We start from the raw sequence: 20,728 nt of genomic DNA, 5'->3' as shown, positions 1-20,728 counted from the left end.
GCTCATCTGTGTCTTCTTCACGACCTTCGGGGACACCAAATACACGCACTGAATTTCGTCGGCTGTACTGCTCCAGGTCGTCTGCTTTGGACTGAAATGCTGCCATCTCGCCTTCGAGCTTTTCCAGAGAAGAGGCTAGAGATTTTACCTCTTTCTCCTTCTTTGTGAGGGCCACCCTCAAGTCATGAAGCTCACCCTCCTGCTTAGCAATTTTCTCTTCACTCTTCTCGATCCTCACTAGGAGAATTTTTTCTACACACCGTCCAAGTGCCTGAATAAATTCATCCTCATGTAGAAGTTGTTTTAGCGTGTCAGCCAGGTCTGAATTTAGACTACTGACATCACTCGTCGCTTTCTTTGTGTTGCCTTGACCTGGCATGATGACCCGATGAACCCGTGAAATAAGAGAAGTAGACCTGGATATACTGTATATCAAGCACGAAGGGAGATGGCCTATGGCTGCAAAGAGTAATTACCGTGAATTGAACTACATGTTACTTACTGGAAGTTTAATATGTGGGACCACAGTGCCACAGAGACCACATTGCTGAAGCTGAGAGTCAAAAAGTTCCAGTCATAGCTGCACTAAAAATCCATCAAGCGGTCATCAAATCCAAAACAAAAGTATCCCAGAGGTGCGATGAACAGTGATATACTAGGATTACATGTTTATTGCAGGAAGATCAAGTTGTGGCTTGAAAGAAAAGTGACAAGATTGTGGAGCCTACCTCTGTGCACCACCACAGCACAGTCCAATTCAGTATTATATGCACACATCAATACTTCGTTTAGGCATACATTCTTGTCTAGCTATCAAGTACCGGTAATGTATAAAAACGAAGGATCTGTACATTTAGAGTATACCACTTCAATAGTTAATAAAAGAAGCAATTGACATCATCATTTTCTTCAAAGAGTCGCGTGAACTTTTAATACATAACAGGAAGCGGGGTGAGACGGCCCCCTTATAGAGGCACGTCATTCCTAGAGGGATTTGGAATTGTTCTTCGGAGTTTTTTGATGTATATGTTGTGGCTGCATATTGCTACCCATCCACGTTGATTACATCAGACAAAATGTTTCATTATCTGAATAAAATTTAATATTATTTTAGGTTTGTTTCTTTGTTTCTCACCACGGCCCTTTTACCCAAGGCCTCGTATCACTACAGGGTAGCAAAACGGACTGGCCCTTTTGCCCTCCCCCCCCCCCCCCCCCGAAAAAAAAAAATCCGAAAAACACGTTCGTTTCTTTGTTCTTTGTGTTCTTAAAAGATTTAAGAGAACACATTGGCAAACAGCTATTTGCCTTGCAGGTATCAAAGCTCTGTTCATGCAGTTTGAACAACCTGAAAAAAAAAACAAAAAAACAAAACAAACAAACAAACAACCAAACTCCATAAAACATGTGTGCCAACACATTAACACCATTTAAACACAAATTCACTGAATGGGACCTGCCGGTCTACACAACCGAATACGTAACTATTTGTTTTGTCCGTGGAAAAAGAAAAAAGAAAAACTTTCTGGCAAAAAAATCATATGACAAAAACATTTTAACACAAAATGAATGAAAATAATCTAAATGAATTGAATAATAAACAGGAATACTTTTAAACGATGATTCACCTGTACAGTTTATTCATATAATCGAAGTAAATAGTTTTTTATATTTGAAACAACCAGAGAGCAAATCTGAATGATACGTTAACTTGTTATTCGGCGAAATCAAAGGTCTGGCATGATGTTTCATTGTTTTGCCTTTATTTGTATTTCGCTATTCCTTAAATTTACATTGATTATTATAATAACGGACTTTAGGACAGGGTAACGGCTTTCCTCATAGCCTTTCATAAATCATTTCCAATTAAGTGCATTCTAGAATATACCAATTTCCTCCTAAGTCAGAAATTATTATCTTCTTCCTAGATATCATACTCATTAGAATATTTTCCAATTTCTTCCTAACTGTAGGCAAAGTTGATAGGAAATAAAAGTTATGAAAAAAGGTTACGAAGAAAGTAAGACAGATTTTTAGAATACGGTGTACTTTTTTGGGGAAAAATTCCTGATTGAGAATAGAGAGAAAATCTTCCTTTGAACGTTTTCAGAATACGACTCCCAATACATAACATTTTGAAACCAAGCTACCCTGGCTCATACGAGTGTGTTAAGACAACTTGTCCATTCACGACGTACGCGGTGATGCTTTCTCAACGGCATGAACCTCAGAAATTCGAGCTGTTTTGTTTGAAGCATGTGTCATTGTAAAATTTGTTCATCACTAAAAGAACAGAAAAACTACCAACTAAACTATCCGGCGAGCATTATAAAGGCTAACATAAAATGCGTAGCTGTCACACGCGCACTTCTGCTCTATACCTAAATGTGTGGCGGGTAGCTGCTCCGTCTTGTTATTCAGACCGGAAGCTAAATATCAACAGGATTGAGAAATGTTTGGTTTTGCGAATGCACAGAATGATTTCACGCCATGCTTCCCTTCCTCTTTCTCTTTCGTCCTTAATCGAAAGCTCGATAATAGGCATTGACAAATCTTCTAACGATTAGCTATGTACAAAGTAAATCTTCCAATGTTATTCAAACTCATTTCGATTTTTTGGTTTCTTTCCCACTCTGTTTCTCATGTATTAAAGGAAGCGATAATGCTGTCAACGAGTCTGCTAGTTCTGGTCTCGCCTACCGTATCACTCGTTTTACATACTACAACGTTAGTAGCGAGCTGACGTTCACTCCTACCGCAGCTGACAATGGGAGCGTACTTCAGTGTTATCTCATCGGCAGTGAGCGGTCCCGAACCTTAGAAGTTCAGCGTAAGTAATTTAATTTAATTCAATATCTGATCTATTAGGATCTGCGCGGAAGTCCAAATGATATCATGCTTGTTCGGTTCTCTCGGAGTATTGTTGAAAGCTATGCAGGTTGCCAGGCATGCGATGATAATGAGACGACATAACTTTCGTGAGAAGATGATAATGCATATGATGCAATTATTAAGAATGTCCTTGATCCCAGAAATGTTAAAGGGACTGTACAGTCAACGGCGTAAATCCGTACTGAGGAGTGGGAGGGGGGGGGGGGGGGGGGGGGATAATTGGCGATAGTCACCATCACCACGATTACAAGCCAATAACCGGACCGGCGCAGCCCTGGTGGGGGTGGGGGGGGGGGGCACACACACACACACACACACTTTACAGGGATCAAATGTCCCACTCTTTTCCATGTAAAGTGGGAGGGAAGTGGCAGCAAAAATATGACGACTTTTTGTTCTTGTTTTTTTTTTTCTTGTCAGCCGACTTTTGGCGGAAAATCAGACCTTAAAAGTATGAAGACTTTTTTGTTGTTGTTTCTCTTGTCTTTTGATGTTCTTTCTTCTTGACTGACAGGCGATCCCCGCCCCCCTTTCAAAAACGTATCAGCGCAGCCCTGAATAATGCCCAAATAGATTAAATAAAATGCTAATAAGGATATTCATTTCTTGAATAACGTAGTAGATATTTTCCTGTAGCTATTAATTGTATTCTTCAATTTTCTTGATTTAAGTCAGTGAAGCAATCATCACAGGGGCATCGTTCCGTTTTAATGATGGGGGGTAGGGGAGGGACTTTGAGTTTGAATATCTGTGCGAGGGAGCGGAGCGGCCTGGGGGAGGGTGTGGGGGGATAATCCCCCTCCCACACGAGGAAAATTTGGCATTTTCAAACCTCAAATTCAGCGATCTGGTGCACACTTTTGGTGAAATTTGGGATTTTTTCCTATAAAAAAAAGTAAGAAAAGGAAATATTCATAGATAATTGAATGACTACATCGTGGTATTTCAGCTCTTGCTCCGCCTGTGCACGTCACCTCCCTGGCCTGTGCGACATCACTGGGAAGGCCTACTAAATAGTGGGGCCTATCACCGGCGTAGCCAGGATTTGATCTTAGGGGGAGCGGTCAGATGCGAGGAAGAGATGCGAGCAAGAGAGGAGGATGCAGTGAGAACTTTTTGCATATTGATGTTGTAAATGGTGCAATTTGATTCATTTTTTTTTTGCGTGTTCTATCGACTTGAAACAGTTCAACATGTTAAGGTATAGCAGTACATTTTATGTAGATTATCATTGAACAATTTTGCCTATAAAATGGTATCATTTAGAGAAACTTCTTGTCTTAGTTCTTACACTGAAGATCATGAACGCGATCATGAATTTTGACATTGTACAGTCCAAAAGAGGCCGTTTGTAGCTATATTTTTCTTTCGCTTTGGAAATTAAGGGGGGCGCACCGGGCGCATTTGCTGGCAATTAAATACTAGAAGCAACATTAGGAGAATGACAGAACGATTAAATGCGAGCGAGCGAAGCGAGCGAGCTTGAAAAATTTGACATTTTACAGCCCCCAAACTGCCGTTTGTAGCTACCTTTTTTTCGCTTTGAAAATTAAGGGGGGGGGGCACCGGGCGCAACTGCTTGCAATTACCCGGCAGCAACATCAGGAGAATGGCATGACGAATAAATGCGAGCGAGCGAGCGAAGCGAGCGAGCTTTAAAATTTTGACATTTTACAGTCCAAAAACTGCCGTTTGTAGTTGTACTTTTTTTCGCTTAGGAAATTAAGGGGGTGGGGCGCATCGGGCGCAACTGCTGGCAATTACTGGCAGCAACATCAGGAGAATGACATAACGATTAAATGCGAGCAGGGAGGTGTTTCTCTTCCCACCTCCCTGATGCGAGCGAGCTTGAAATTTTTTGACATCTTACGGTCCAAAAACTGCCGTTTGTAGCTATATTTTTTTCGCTTTGAAAAATAAGGGGGGGGGGGGGGCGCACCGGGCACAACTGCTGGTAATTACCCGGCAGCAACATCAGGAGAATGGCATGACGATTCAATGCGAGCGAGCGAAGCTAGCGAGCTTGAAAATTTTGACATTTTACAGTCCAAAAACTGCCGTTTGTAGCTGTACTTTTTTCGCTTGGGAAATTAAGAGATGGGGGCTCACCGGGCGCAACTGCTGGCAATTACTGGCAGCAACAAATATCTCGTAAACACATTTATGATGTAATCTGGGTAAATTTCAATCCCAGAAGTGTATTCTGTTTTTTTTTTTTTTTAGGGGGGGGGGGGGAATCCTCCGTTAATTGAAAGTATCTAGATATCTCCTCCCACCCAAGGAACATTTGCATTTCTTTAAACCGAAGTAACAGACCTGGTGCACACTTTGGATGAAACATTTTGAAATCTGTCAATCTAAAGTGTATTAAGTAGAAATGATTGAACGGGGAGGGTATGGGAGGGGTTAGGCCTATCCCCCTCTTACGCGAGGGAGATTTTGTATTTTCAGAATTGAAATTCAGCCATCTTTGGGTGAAATATTTAGACAGTCTTCTATCAAAAAAAGTAAGAACATTTCCACGTCTCGGGAGTTACGAGGAGGAGCAAAATGATCTGTTTGTCCCCAATACTTTTATTGGGGAACCATCCCCCTCCCCCTCCATCGACGCCTCTGCATATGAGGGAGCTTTTGTAACTGAAAGATCTGCTGCACACTCTTTGATGAATATAAGGAAATAAAACGTCAATCTCAAAAGTGTACAAAGTCTATCGAAAGGTACCCAGTAAAGGTATAGTGACAGCTCTTTATGTAACCCGGGATAACTTGTGACATGCGACAACTAACACACTAGTTTTCCTCTGATCAAAACACTATTGAGAACAAATTGCTGGATGAAGGTGAATATAATAGTTTTATTCACTTGAATAAATTTATTCCGCGAGATCAGTTTTGTACATTATGTGTTAAAAACCTTAACATAAAACAGTAACAAAGCAAACAAGGTTAAACAAACAAGCACAGTTTTTTTTTCTCCGTATGTGTCTCTATGACAATCTTTGTGGACTCTAATAACATAATTATGTTCCGTAATTCCAATCGATCATATAGAATATCATCTTTTATGTCTAACCCCATTCCTTTGGAGAGTAAACAATAAACATTATCAGAAACGCAAGGTTATATAAGGACCATATAGGCGGAGATTGAAAACTTGAAAGTTCATCTCGTATTGAAGGAAATTTAACCTTTTAACTTCAGTTACCTCACAGGAATAGATTAAGCAAACCGTACTTTAATTGAAGACAACCCAACGTTTACTAACTATAAATCTCGCAACATAGGCCTACATATCAGAGCACTTCTGAATCCCAGGTCTATCAGATGTTAACATACTGTAGCCTTTGAAAGTTCAAACAAAATTGGGCATATGATGCCGACAATTTGAATAATTTCCTGAGATTTTTTCTTAAAAATTCTTTTGTATATTTTATTACCTTTTAAACACCATTCATATTTGCAGAAATCAAAATTAGTTCAGCCCTTCCTTTTCGTAGAGATAGTTCTATTTATTTTGCTCACCTTTTTTTCCATCTTTGTCAAGTTAATGGCTTCATATCTGGCCCCTACTAAGCACAATGACATGATAAGCAACGTTATTTTCCAACAACATAACAGACGCATAAATACAGTTGTAAAATTCATTCTGGATCACGGCACACTTCAGGTTTTATACATTCTTACCAACGTGTGAAAATGACTTGGAAAGGTACAATATCCGTTTCAGTACTCAATTCCAAGTAGGTCCTATTCACTGGAAAAAAAAAGTGAAAATCTTTTCGTACTATTCTGTCAAACTGTTAGAATGTCTTGCCTTTTCTGTGGGATTGTTTAATTAGGGATTAAAGAATCCATTTTTCTGTTCGTGAGATGAATGTTGCGTATCAATAAAATTGGCTGCGAATAAACTTGTCTTATCAATCTATTGATGTATGTTTGGTAACAGGTGAACTTTCTTGTGTTTTTTGCACATCTCCCATGAAAACAAAAAGAAATCTGGTTAATAGGTCTGAACCATTAATCTAAAGCAATGTTCATTAGATTAAAGGAGGTACTTGCATATATAATATGGCAAAATATGGGAATCGACACCCGTTCCTTTTGTTTTTTCTGGAGGCAAACGAATTATATACTAACTGAGCAAAATCACTGCCAATATGGAGAGGGTAAATGTGTTGCAATTCCTACGACTGAAACTCGCACAAGGCTGTTAACGAACTCGTTTGTTATCTAGATCTTTGGGTAACTCATGCGGAGCTCGACGTGAGTCGTATCGCGCTCGGCATTGTGCACTCGTTCACGCCTACGTCCATGGCCCTACAGACTGTGTTGCATCAAGGAGGTGGGAAGAGCACCTCCCTGGTTGCATGCAGCTGGTTGCCATCTGGTTGTGTGGCTACTATAGTAGTTCAACATCCGAAGCATGCATTACGGTCGATATTGCTCTACATGCATTGGCGTGCGAGAGAAGTACGCGAGCGCTGCAAGCACTGTTCAGCAGTGGGGATTCATGTTTTGAACATATCTAAGTGAGATAATGAGAAACCTCTTGTGAAATATGAAAGAGCATGTAATTTTAAGAAGGATTCAACGTGTATTTGATGAAAATTGGTTTTCAAATGGCTGAGATATCCAACAAATTGATAATAATAAAAGGCGACAGGCCATGCCTTTTATTAGGATCGCTTTGTTTCACCTTGTTTGTTGGATATCTCAGCCATTTCAAAACCGATTTTCATCAAATAAACTTTTGACACCCCTAAGAATTGCATGCTCTTTGACATCTCATAGAGTGGTTTCTGAATATCTCCCTAAACGATAAAAGCTAAATCCTCACCTCTACCAGAACTGTACACACCCTTTAAGAAGCAAGCCCCCCCCCCCCCCCCCCCAAAAAAAATAATAATAATACTAATGGTTATTTTCATGATGCAAAAATAAAGAATTTGGTGTTCAGAACGAACACCAGAATTATATTGGCTGTTAGTTAGGCAACATGCATGGAAGCTCTGTCGATTTTGGGAAATAATTTTTCGTGTCTATGATGAGCAGATTTTACGTACATGCTTTTAAAGCTTTATCAATACTTGCCGATGACAATTTAATGGATAATTTCTGGATTAACTTAAAAAAAATAATAATATTGGATCATACTTTTTGATTATGCAATGCACTGTATTCTATCAACATCGTTGAATGAAAACGTATACAATTATGAGGATGAATTCTATCGTCCGTCTACTTCTAACTCTCGCCTTCTCGACAGACCCTCCAGCAGACAATATCATCTTGATCAAGATTGCTGACAACGAGGACGGACAAGAAACTAATGGCCTCAGGATCACGTGTCATGTCGACCCACGTGACCAACCATTTCCACCAGTGGGAATATACGAGATTGCAGTGAATGACGTCGTCGAGTCAGCTTCAAGCTCCCCTTCCTTGATCCTTGCGTCCATTCCGAGTGAATGCGTTGAAATATCCTGCACCGGTATCAACGACATCGGAAGGACGAACGCTACAAAGATTTACTGTCCAAGAAGTAACGGTAAGACAATAAAACGTTCCATAATATTGTAATTTTTAAATCCCAAATTTTTTGTGATCAGTTCAAAGAAAAATCAATTTCATTTCATATACGTTTTTCTCTCCGAATTCAATTGACGTGAAGCCATTTTTTTTTTAATATTAGGATTGACAATATACCAAACTCGTTAGTACTAGCTTTATTGCTGGTAATTGCACGTTGATTCACTAGTATTATAATAGGGATATACATTACTTGTGTCCATTCATGCAAGTGCTATGATTAAATAAATCCAAGCAAGATATCACTATGAGATTTTTATATTAATATCTTTCTTCATACCCGAACTAGTCTGTTTTGAATTGGCAGTAGCAAATTTGTTCACGTGAAGACAAGGGCTATGGTTGTAGAGTAGGTTGTTGTACTTGTTGTTGTTTTTTCTATACAAGGAAGGTTTAAATTTTAAGATTCAAATGTTTCCCGGGAGTGTTAAGGTGTTAATTACATTTCTTTGGATAAACAATGCAAATAATGTAAACATGATAGTTCTATGTGCATCGTCAACCAAACTCGTCAGTATCTGGCCCGTTAATAGAATACAATGAGGATTCTCCTTCAACCGTTCAATGGACTTTGTTCACCTTTGACCCCTCAAATTCTTGATGGGGGATCTTTATTTTGTTCATCAAGGATGTTCATGATTTGGGGAGAATGCGAAGTACCTGACAAATAAAAAAAAAAAAAACAGTCCAAAAAAAAAAAAAAACACACACCAACAAGAACAAAACAAACAGATTATGTATTTGTGTTGTTGTTGCTTTTTTTAATTCTTAGGTCATGCGCCTCCAGCGAGTGACATACTCTCCATCGAGACCCAGGAGATCAATGGGGAAGGAAGCCAGGTCATTCTCGTTATCACGTGTCACATTAGTCCCGAGGGTCAGCCCGTCCCACACCTTCACACCTACACCATCGGAGTCGACAACACCACGCTCTCCTCGTCCAGCAGCGCCTCGGCTCTTTTCAGACCACGCCCACACAACAGGTGCATCAATATCACGTGCTCGGGGACGAACGGGATTGGTTGGACCTACACCAGTCTCGAGTACTGCTTGGAGAGAGGTTAATCTACTTTTGATAATGATTTCATTCGCCTCTGGACGTTGAGAGAGCAAGCATAAAAATGTGTAATGTGAAATACTACATATTGTGGATGATAGCTACAATTTTGTCTAATGTTTGACTCTCACCTTCATCCCTACATGCTAGATGATTATTTCTTCAATATTCCTATCATATGCAAATTTATACCTGAAGAATTTGATCAAAGTAATTCAATTTACTTTCGAGACTTTGTGTCATTTTTTCACTCTTGTTTTGAATATGGTTATGATAAGTTCTTGAAATGACAATGTACAACTTAGATAAAGTACTAGTACAATGTATATGAAAAGACGTGTGTGTAAAATGGTCTGGGCCTTGTCCGTTTACCTTCGATCATCCCGTTAATTGTGCTCTGTCAAGACATTACGGTCATTATTTTGGTTTGGCCATACAGCTCCCATTGCTTGTCTACATCGCGGAGCTCTTCAGAAGTCGTCGACCACGTACGCCTTGCTCTTCACAGCGTTGTTCATGTCGATGGTGACCTATGTAATCGTGGTGATGAAAAGAAGAAAAATTATCATCCTCTGAAGAGGTACTGTAGACTTCCTTTTCTTCCTTTTCTACTACATTTTCTTCCTCTCATTTTTTCCCTTACCGGTACTTTTTCTTTCTCTTTTTCTATCCTGCCTCCTACACCCCCTTGAAGTGCTCCAAAATCTTTTTACTATTTTACCTCTTTGTCTCAATCTTCTTCTTCCCGCTCTTTTCTTGCCTATTGAATTATTTCTTATTCATCGTTGGCATCTTCCTCTACTTCTCCTTTGGATCTTTGGTATTTAGCCTTGTTTAAGTTCCCTTATTGCCAGTCATAAGATGCATGGAAAGTAATTGTAAAGTAGAGCTAAGGGTGGCAGGTTTATGATTTGAAAGCTTAATTTAATACTGACTCGACGCGTGAATGAGAGAAATACGTCTCCATCTTGTACTCATCCTCCGTGACCGGTTTCTATCAAAGTGTAGAGTAGCAACACTATTTTGAGACAACGGCATTGGAAACGATTCCCTCGAAACAATAACCAAGGATCGTTTCCGAGGTTTCTATTTCAATGCGATTTTTCAAAGCATTTTGTGGGTTTGCTGATGTAGTAATAATTACATGCAAACATAAAAACCTAATTTTTTATAACCTCTTGAGACTTTACCTGTGTATCTGAACACTTTGAATGATAGAGGCATTTTCCTCTACTGAGATGTGTCTGTCTAATGTCCTAACTTTCAAATTGTTTCTGTCCTTTCTTGTGTATTTTTCTTATAGATCGAGAGCATAAACTGGAATCGTGGTCTCATATTCATGTTTGCCATTTCATTCGACAAAGATAATTCCCCACTGACGGATGTGACAGTAGAGGAGTGTAGTTCATAAAGTCTTAGATCCATATTTCAGTCGAGATCTTACACTATTTAAACACTAAAACGGACGGAATACGTATAGCCATAATGTACAAAGAGGTGGAAATCATGCAGCGAATTTGGCTATTGTGTCCTACAATTACATGATGGTATACTTTGTTTAAAATGGACGTGATCTGTAATCAAGATAGATTTACTTGTCTCTTTTATTTCTTTTTTCAAATTAATCGCAATTCAAGTTTGGGTTACCGCACGGAGAAAAAAAAAATCACACTTTCCCATCAACATGCGAGATTTAAAAGCAGTAAAGCGGTTGATGATGATGAACTGATGATGAACAGAAAACCAAAATATCTCTCATATTTGTAATTACGTAGGTGATGTCAACTGCATATGGACTGATATAGGTAAGAAAAAAAAAAGCAATGTTTGTGAGGATTTTGCATCTCCCTATTCTTTTCTTTTGTCAGACCTTGTTCCCAGTGCTAAAAGATTTGATTTGTTTTGTTTTAATTTGATTTGATTTGATTTGATTTGATTTGATTGTTCCACATCTCAAAACACAAATAACATGATACAATCGATTGAACATAAGACTGGACATATCGTCGTAATTACAAAGAATACAAGAGAAGACAATTTTACAAACATGAAATGTGAAGGACCTACTAAAAAGCAAAGCTTGTAATGTATAGGTCAGTTATAAAGACAGTTGAAGGAAAAGACGATTAGTCCCCGACACGAGGACAATTACTTGAAACCCTTGAAACGAGGACAGTAACTTGAAATATAAAGACAGTTGAAGGAAGAGACGTTTAGTCCCCGACATGAGGACAATTACTTGAAACCCTCACAAGTATGGTTTACTAGTTTCAAAACGCAGCGTTACTTTGCTTCGTTATCCAATGCATTGGATCAAAGCATGATCAGTTTAGACTTGAGTGATGAAAAGAATGCATGATTACAATTAAGCCTTAATGCTGTAGTATATAGGATTGTCATTGTAAACGCATTTTACGCAGTAAAGACCTCTTTTGAAGATTGAACAATCATTTCTCTAACACTTGTCTCGTTTCATTATTTAAAGTGTGTATTAAAGTTGTTTAAATTCTCAATTTGTCAAATAAAGAGAAGAGAAGTGTAGAATAGAAATCATAGAGACGAATTTTATGCGATTTCTAAACAGTTTATTTAAGTGTATAGGGAAGGATATTGATAAAGGCGCCTGTAAGTTGACTTTTAAACTATAAGAATATTAAGAGCAATGGTTTGAAGGCGAAAAACGAAGGTGGGCGAGTGACGGACGTGACATCGAGACGCTTGTGTGTTTGTATGTATGCGTGTATTTTTGTACTATGTATGATTATGTGCACATGTGTAGATTAAAAAAACCGTCTAATTTCGTGTATAATTATGAAGTAAGTGACGAATGCTAATACTATTCATGTATTACGCAAACTGCTGCAGATTATAGGATGTCAGTGTATATATGTGACCGTGCACCTCAAAACGAACATAAAGTCGCACACACTGATTTTGCGTGAGGACTGAATATAAGTGAAATGGGTCAACCTAGCCGAACTTGACTTTTTCATATTTTCTGAAAGAGCGGGTCTTCTTTTACATTATGCTAAAATTTGGTATCATAAAACGGGCAAGAAAGTGTGTTTTTTAGCAGTTTATCTCCAACATTTTTGGTAGAATAGTGTGATTAGGTGTGTCTTTAGAATCCCTTTTTCATTTCTGAAAAACCTTGTCCACACTCTTCACTTTCAACTCTAATAACTTTTGAAAGGATAGTGCTACTGCTTTGAAAGTTGGCATTAATTATGGACAGAATGTGTTAATGAAGCAAGCTTGATTTCAGTTTAAGCTGATAATCCCTTCATTGTTGTTACTCTGGTGGTTTACTTCCTGTTTTTTGTCCCATTCATGGCACAGCCAGCACGGTTTGGTATAAAAGATTAAGCGCTAATTGAATAGACACTGTACTTCGGAGCCTCTTTTGTCAGTTCACACTTTTCCCGAGTTTGTGCTTCCTTTCCAATATTTAGATAGGTTAGGAGAGTCCATTTGATTTGAGTTATACATCATTTAATGTTTAAAGTCTGCTCTTTCAGAATATGGTCTTAACTAAAAATTCATGTCTGGCGACTTTTTGTTTGTTTTGAGGTGCAGGGTCACATATGGTGTTCAGGGGGGTGTTTCATCAATTAAGTCAGCGCTGACAAGTTGTCAGTCTCTGACAATTTCAGTAAAATCCTTAGTTTTGATTGATTGAGATGCTCTGGTCACTGCCTGTTACTATGGTTATTGTCAGCGACTGACAACTTGTTTCAGTTTTTCAGTGTCATTAAGTTTTATTTCTCCACTTGTACATAACAGAAAATAAGTATAACAATATCAATCATATTATTCACAAGTCATGAAAATAATATTATAAACAAGAGTTCATCTTTGCAAGTATATAATCACGTGAAATAATACATGAATTTCATTACAGATCTTTAAGTGTACAGGTGGGGGAGACCGTTATCAATAAGCAAACGCTTGCCTTGGACAACGGCCTCTGAACATATATGCCTTGTAACATTTTTTTTTTCTGTTTAAACTAAAGGAAAGGAACACACACTCGTAGAACAAATAACGTAAATCTTTAAAGTATTTTAATGTCATTTGACCAAAAAGGACAACACAAGGTGGAATATATAAAGACGAAAAAAAAAAAAAGAAAAGCGAGCATAAGGGACCCGAATAGGAAGAGTAGAGAGAAGAGAGGAGAAGAGAAGAAAAGTGATGAGATACAGTGTTCAGGAGTTGGGAGCTAACAAAAGCGAGTGGTATATTGCGAGAAGAACGTTTTTATAGGATGATTTAAAACGGTGTAAAGAAGAACTGCATTTAAGGTCATAATTCAGTGAGTTCCATACATCTGGACCATGATGTCTTATGGAATTTTGAGCTATAATGAGGTTAGGATTTTCCAAATGATAATCTGTTGTGTGACGGGTAGGATATCAGTGCTGAAAGTTTCAGTGCTGACAACTTTTATGAAACGGTACCCAGGACTTTGTTTAATTTGACGACAGAGAATGAATTAATGGTTTGAGAGAGGAATAGAAGGATCAAACCAGATGTATGGATGGATGGATGTATGATTGTAAATCCTTTCTCATGAATTCAGGTAAGACTGTACGTATACATACATAATGTATGTATACCATCTATCAGTGTGCTGTGCTTTGTATGGATGGAGTATGATTGTATATCCGTACCCATGAAATTCATGTAAGACTTTACGTGTGTATGTATCATCTATAAGTGTGCGTAGCTGTGTATGGATGGATGTTTGTATGTATTGTATATCCTTACCAATGAAATTCATGTAAGTCTGTACGTATACATAAAGTATGTACAGTGTATATGTACCATCTACCATGCAGTGCGCGTACAGCTATGTATGGATGTATGCTTGTATGATTGTATATCCCTACCCATGAAATTCATGTTAGAGTGTACGTAAAAAAAAAGAGAAATGTATCATCAATAATCAGTGTGCGTAGCTATGTATGTATCATTGATGCATACATTATTATGAGAATGTGAAGACGAATGTAAACATTCATTCACGTATCCAAGACGTATTGACAAACGGATTAAGAACTTCTCATAATCATTCTTATGCAAAGGCCTATTATGTATTACAATAAAATACGTGTTAGATATTGCACGGATAGTCTCCCGTAGAGTAGTTTGTGCTCACAAAGATCTACGTGAAATATAGATGACCCTGACTGTAGGCTACGGTCACAATCCCCAAAGTCAGCCTGCTCGGGGACCGGTCGGCGAGTTTTTAGCCAATTTCGGTCAGACAACGACCGGTGACCGACCGGTGACCAACCAGGAACTACTGATTTTTAGGGCATCGGTTGGTCACCGCTGAAGTTTTAACGCGGACTTAAAATTTCAGCGGCGACCGACCAGTTTTCACTCGCTGCTCCCAGGCAACCTCCCAGGCACTGACCTAATCGAGCGGTCGCCGCCGAACGATTTAAGGAACAAAAATAATAGAGACAAAATGAAAAAAGCACAGAAAAGCAACACCAAGGGAATAGATCGAGCGGTCGCCGTCGAGCGATTTAGGATTGAAAATCACATAGATATGATTAAAAAAAAAAAAATAGGAGCACTGAACGAAACCAGGAATTAGAGGAGAAGAGAAGCCAGGGCAATGTGGAAGAAGCAGGGGGATTGCTAGAGGTTAACAACATCTCAGCATCTCAACATCTCGGCAACAAACATGAGGGTCATGAAAGACAGGAACAACCCCTTTTGGGCAAAAGAGATGAAGGCTCAATGAATTAAATTGAATGATGAAAGCTTAGTGAATTGATGTTGAATTGAATTTAATGAAAAATATAATTTTATTTCTAATAACAACTTGGCTGCTCTGCTTGACTATGAGTTTTAACCTTACCTATTTATAGGGCCTATTACCCTTTTAGCAGAGCTCTTGTGTTTTTACGTTCGAAAATTCTGAAAAGCTAGAAAAAAAAAGACTATAGAAAATATAACAGGATATCAACACACAACAAACATAAGCATTATGGTCTCCACTTGACCTTGTTCTTCAAAAGGGCAGAGAGAACGGTATTTTTTTGACATATCCCAGTAACATTACAGATTGACGAAAAATGCATCTTTTTTTTTTCATTTGAAAAAGAGGTGGTTTTTTTTAATTCCTTTTCTCTTCTCTTTCCAGTTTTAACACTGTGATGTTAAAAAATTGTTGTAGAATTCCCAACTGGAGAATTTAGCGATGATGGTTTGTCTGCCCGAGCTCCTAATGAGCTCTACGGGCAAAACTGCAGCAGGATCATTAATGAAACATTTACGCATTTTCAACGGGGATCCACCTTCAACTATGACCCCATGCAGCCGTAGTTTAGAATCAGTACAAAGTCTTTTTATATTTTTTTCTTTTAAAAAAAAGCCAATAAAAATAATATCTTATGGACACATCGGTAGTCATGATAAGCGACTGACAGCGTTCCACTCAATGAGAAATTGCGATTGACAATGATTGAAAGATAAAATAATATTCGCTAAGTTTCGTGTTGTACATGTTGTATCGGCCCTTTACGAATAGGGACAGTGATTAGGTCACAAACATAGTGTATGAGTTGGGAAATGTAAAAAAAAAAAAGTACAACTCTACAACACATTTAGGTAAGCTCATGTGAACAGACAGGCAGGTGTATCACTAAAACCAGCATGAAATAAACGTTATGTTAGTACCAAATAATAATAATAATAATACAAAATTTTCTTGTAAATAGCATGTTGTACGATTAAAATCATTCCACAGCCATCATTTCTCAGTGTATATGAGATGTAGTGTAAGGTGTTAGTGGAGAATTAAAAAAAAAAAATCACCATGTACATTCTGACTCCAAATCATAGCGATCAGGGCGCCGTTCATCTGTAACTAAGTTTGCAGTATTCACAATATTTTCTTACGATGGTTTTAAGTTTGACATGTTTTAGATCAATCAGTTTTGCTCGCATTCATGTTCGGTGTATAATACAATGATAAAAAGAAGGACCGAGAGATGGATGAGAATAGGATTTAAAAAAAACAGAAGAAGAGAAAGGAGAAGAAGAAGAAGAAGAAGAAGTAGAGACCTGGAAATGAGAACTAGAAATGTCGCTATGGCGGCTGATGCCTCCGCCATAATGCATGATTCTCCCAATAGGCGTATAGTACAATGTCTTCACAATGTGTGATCCATGACAGTTTCACATAACTGGCAAAATATTGATATGACAGGTTTGTCAGAAATGTCTTGAACTGGGTTTGCTATAATTTTCTAAGAGTGCAGGTACACATACTTGGGAAATTGAGAATTTTTACTTGAATTCTGACAGACCTTTTTATAAGTTTATGCATTGAATAATTTCCAAGGAATGAAGAAAGAGTGTAATGACGGTACAAAATAGATTTTTTTTTTTGGGGGGGGGGGAAGGGCATTGAAACCTGGCCTTTGACCCTTAACCTTTGACCTTTGACCTTCTGGCTGGAAATTTTCCCAGAGAATCTCCATTAGGTAATGCATGCATTAAGTTTTGAAACTAATAATGCAAGCATTGCATATACTAGTATATGAGGGAAATAGTATAATTTTGAGGAGTTGACCTTGACCTTTGACCCCTGACTATTGACCCATGACCCCTAAATTCCCTGGATAATCCCTGCCAGTCAGTACATGCGTATGTATCAAGTTCCACGAAGATACATTGAACCATTTGCGAGAAAAGTGATATTGCAACATTTTCACCTAACCTTTGACCGTTTGACCTTTGACTTTATGACATGAAACTCTCTCTGAAGAATCTTTACGCAGTAGTACATGTCCACACCAAGTTTCAAGAAAATACCTTTGGGCATTGCATACATTTTGGGGAAATTGCAACATTTGTAGCATTTGACCTTGACCTTTTGACCTTTGACCTCTTGCCAATGTCACTAAAATCTACTCAACTAATTGTCCCATCATACATCATCCTTGGACCAAGTTTGGTGAAAGCTGCTTCATCCAGTTTTGAGTTATCGCGGAAACGGATACAATTTCATGATTTGACCTTGATCTTTGACCTTTGACCTTTAGCCGATTTCACCCAAAATCTAATCAAATAATAAAGCCCCATCATACTTCATACTTGGACCAACTTTGGTAAAATTCCAGTAAATATTACTCAAGTTATCGCGTAAACGAAAGCGGACGGACGGACGGACGGACAACCCGAAAACATAATGCCTCCGGCACCACTTCGTATCCCTCTGTTATTTCCAAACCTTTACCACTGCCTTAGATTTCATGAAGTTATGCTTTATCTACAATGGTAATAACGAGTGGTCTTTACTCGCAGACATGCAGTCAGTAGGTCATTGTAGGGGTGTATATCAAGCAAGCGAGTCCACACATGACATGAACAAATCTCTCTCTTCGTGTCTTTTGTATTGCTCTGATGTGCAAGCATCCCTTTAGCCCATTGACTTTATTGAATGATAACGACGACTGGAACAAAGACCAGCTTCATAGCAGTCACATGTACTCAGGGTAAATTATTAGTAGTACTTTCCACATTCTACTGCGTACTTAGATATGAAATAAATAACACATCATACACAAGTGACAAACAACGTATTATCTTGGTAATCTATAGGTGCAACTCGCACCAATACAGGATAGGTTATTTTGACCTTTGACCTACAACTTTGACCCATCGATGATAAAAAGCAATAGCAACAAAACCCTTTTTCTGCGTTTCGGGAAGGATTTAAGAACAATTACGATGCTAATTGAGAGTCAAACGAAAACAAGGCAGGGAAAAAAAAGTAACGAATGCATTGACCTTTAATTGACATTACACATTAGTTGTTAAATTGGCAGTGGTTTGTTAACTTACACCACAATATCTTATGATAATATGAGGTAAGATGAAAATAAGTGGTACTCATAATATCAATAATGATGATAATATTGTGAGGGATAAGGAAACAAGTCATATCATGTCACTATATTATACTTTATTGCATTATTAATTCTACTGCGGACTCTTTTGCGACTGATGATCAGTACCGCGGTAATAGTTACCACTAAATTCCTATTGATACACAAATTATTGTTACTTTCTCTGACGTCTGAATAAAAGACAGAAGAAAGAATGATGCTGACAGTGTTTTTAAGGAGTACCATGGGAAGACAATAATGTCATTAACTTGTTAGGACTGAATAAACATCGCCAATTTTATTGGTCAATTACAAACATTTTGGATAAAGTTAACAAAGAATGTGTACAACTTAAACTGGTGAAAAAGATTTACCTAGGCCTATGATATCCCCTCTCTTCCATACCTTTTGCATAATAAAGTAAAACATTCCTTGTCATTAAATGAAATCAGAGAAAATAGACCTCCATTTTCTCCTTTTTCTTCTTTTCCTCCTCCTCTTCCTCTTTCTTCTTCTGCTACAAATCTCGATCATTTCTTTTCTGACTTGTCAATATCTAACCATTTCGATTAGCAGTGACATTTCACTTCAAAATGCAGCCAAACACAATATTTGCTTTCATTAGATTTATTGAATGCGATATTTTTCTGTGCATTTAAGAGGGACAGAGTGTACTCTGGTTTTGTAAATATCAGCCCTTAGGTTTTCTGGAGTACGTCACATGGGGGCGCTATCCCTTGTCGCCCTGTTCTGTTAACCGAGGGGAGTTGCTGTATTTTCAAAGAGCAAAACCTTACACATGCTTCTGGCAAACGACCAAAATTTTCACAAATCTTACGAAAATGCAGAGTGGCACATGGGTTAGAGTACAGTGTACTAGCAAAAAGTAAAATGAAATTATTTCTAATTTCAAGTTACATTCTAGGCATCTATTATTATAATACAGTTAGACCAGGAGCTGGCTGCTGGTCAATTTACCCCACCAAGCCCAAAAGGTTTGACCCCTCAGAGTTGCTGGGACCACCCCCCTCATTGAAAAAATGGGCGTCAGCCTGGTCCCTGAGGGCGGGTTCGGCCCCCAGGGACCCCTCGAAAAGGCCCTCCGGCGGGTGTAATTTACCCCATGGCGCCCATGGACCAAACTTGTTGGCCTAAATGAATGTCCTATGGGTGTACATAATCAAAATATAAAAACTGACAAAATATCTGGTTGGGAAAGGGGTTGCCAGACCGCTTGTTTGCAGGTACAAAACCATCCAAAAATTCACCACACACACACACACACACACACACACACACACACACACACACACACACACACACACACACATGCACACATACACACACACGTGACTCTATGTATATACCATAATACCAAACATGTTAGCTTTCTCAATACTATTAACACAGACATTATATCTTGCACATAATAAATGTCAGGCCTATAAAATGTTCATACCTTTTGAATGTTTTACATGGATACTATCAATACAACTATAAGGAACGCTGCTGAATTTTGAAATGTGTGAAGTTGTCGTATGCGTACTGGCCACCCAGCCTACTTATTCTGTATGATGTATTCACCTTATGAGACACAATACAGCTTTTCAGAAAATGCTGAAATAAAACCTTTGTTGCGAGTTTCAGACCAACCACAACAGCACTAAAGGCCATTTGTATAACAGATTTAAGTAAACATTAATTTTTCATCAACAGTGCATCAAACATACCTTTAATAAAATTTATGTCAACAAGAGGAAGTCGTATTTAGCTTGGATTACTTTCTTTTCTCCTGCTTGATAACCTCTTTTGAATACAAATAACAAGTCTCAATCCTCATATGATATAAGATTCCTTTGAAAACCTCAAACTAAAAACTTGTGTATATTTGTGAGTATTTGGCTGATATAAACCACCCTACGATGCATGAAATAGGCAAGGATTACAGCATCCATGGCAACATTTCCGTTATTTGACTCTAATAAATTCCAAATCAGAATAACTGCACATTACACTAAGAAATGGAGCTTAATGGTTTTGAAAATGATATCTATCGGATTTCATACTCAGTAGTGCATGTGACCTCATAGTTTTGGACAAATATCTGCATATCAATAAGAGTAATGAACATGATTATGGTGTTCTATATAGATACATGTATATTGCTGAACTTCCTTGAAACATCAAATAACAAGCTTCACAATAGAATGCTAACTTTCTGTAATGAAAATAACCAGGCTAAGAGCATTTGCTTTGATCTTGTGTTCTCCCTATTTCT

The 20,728-nt window shown here is 38.2% G+C and overlaps 1 protein-coding gene across 1 annotated transcript; it reads left to right on the top strand.

Moving 5' to 3' along the window:
• Positions 1–455: 455 nt before the first annotated feature.
• LOC139730391 (uncharacterized) lies at positions 456–11,272 on the top strand. The gene is made up of 6 exons (XM_071641255.1): positions 456–468; positions 2,654–2,830; positions 8,159–8,440; positions 9,254–9,541; positions 9,978–10,118; positions 10,842–11,272. Exons 1-5 carry the CDS (start codon positions 456–458, stop codon positions 10,112–10,114), a joined length of 897 nt encoding a protein of 298 aa, XP_071497356.1. The 3' UTR covers positions 10,115–10,118; positions 10,842–11,272.
• Positions 11,273–20,728: the final 9,456 nt, after the last annotated feature.

The sequence above is a fragment of the Diadema antillarum genome, unplaced genomic scaffold (genome assembly GCF_040938485.1).
Source record: "Diadema antillarum isolate AM-2024a unplaced genomic scaffold, OU_Dant_1.0 seq00000309_RagTag, whole genome shotgun sequence".
NCBI lineage: Eukaryota > Metazoa > Echinodermata > Echinoidea > Diadematoida > Diadematidae > Diadema > Diadema antillarum.
This window is presented reverse-complemented; position numbering and strand designations above follow the sequence as displayed.

Bases quoted from the DNA above. Each gene is read 5' to 3' on its own strand.
- LOC139730391 (XM_071641255.1), top strand. The intron at 2,831-8,158 runs GTAAGTAATTTA...CCTTCTCGACAG, and splicing joins CCGAACCTTAGAAGTTCAGC to ACCCTCCAGCAGACAATATC. The intron at 8,441-9,253 runs GTAAGACAATAA...TTTAATTCTTAG, and splicing joins TTACTGTCCAAGAAGTAACG to GTCATGCGCCTCCAGCGAGT.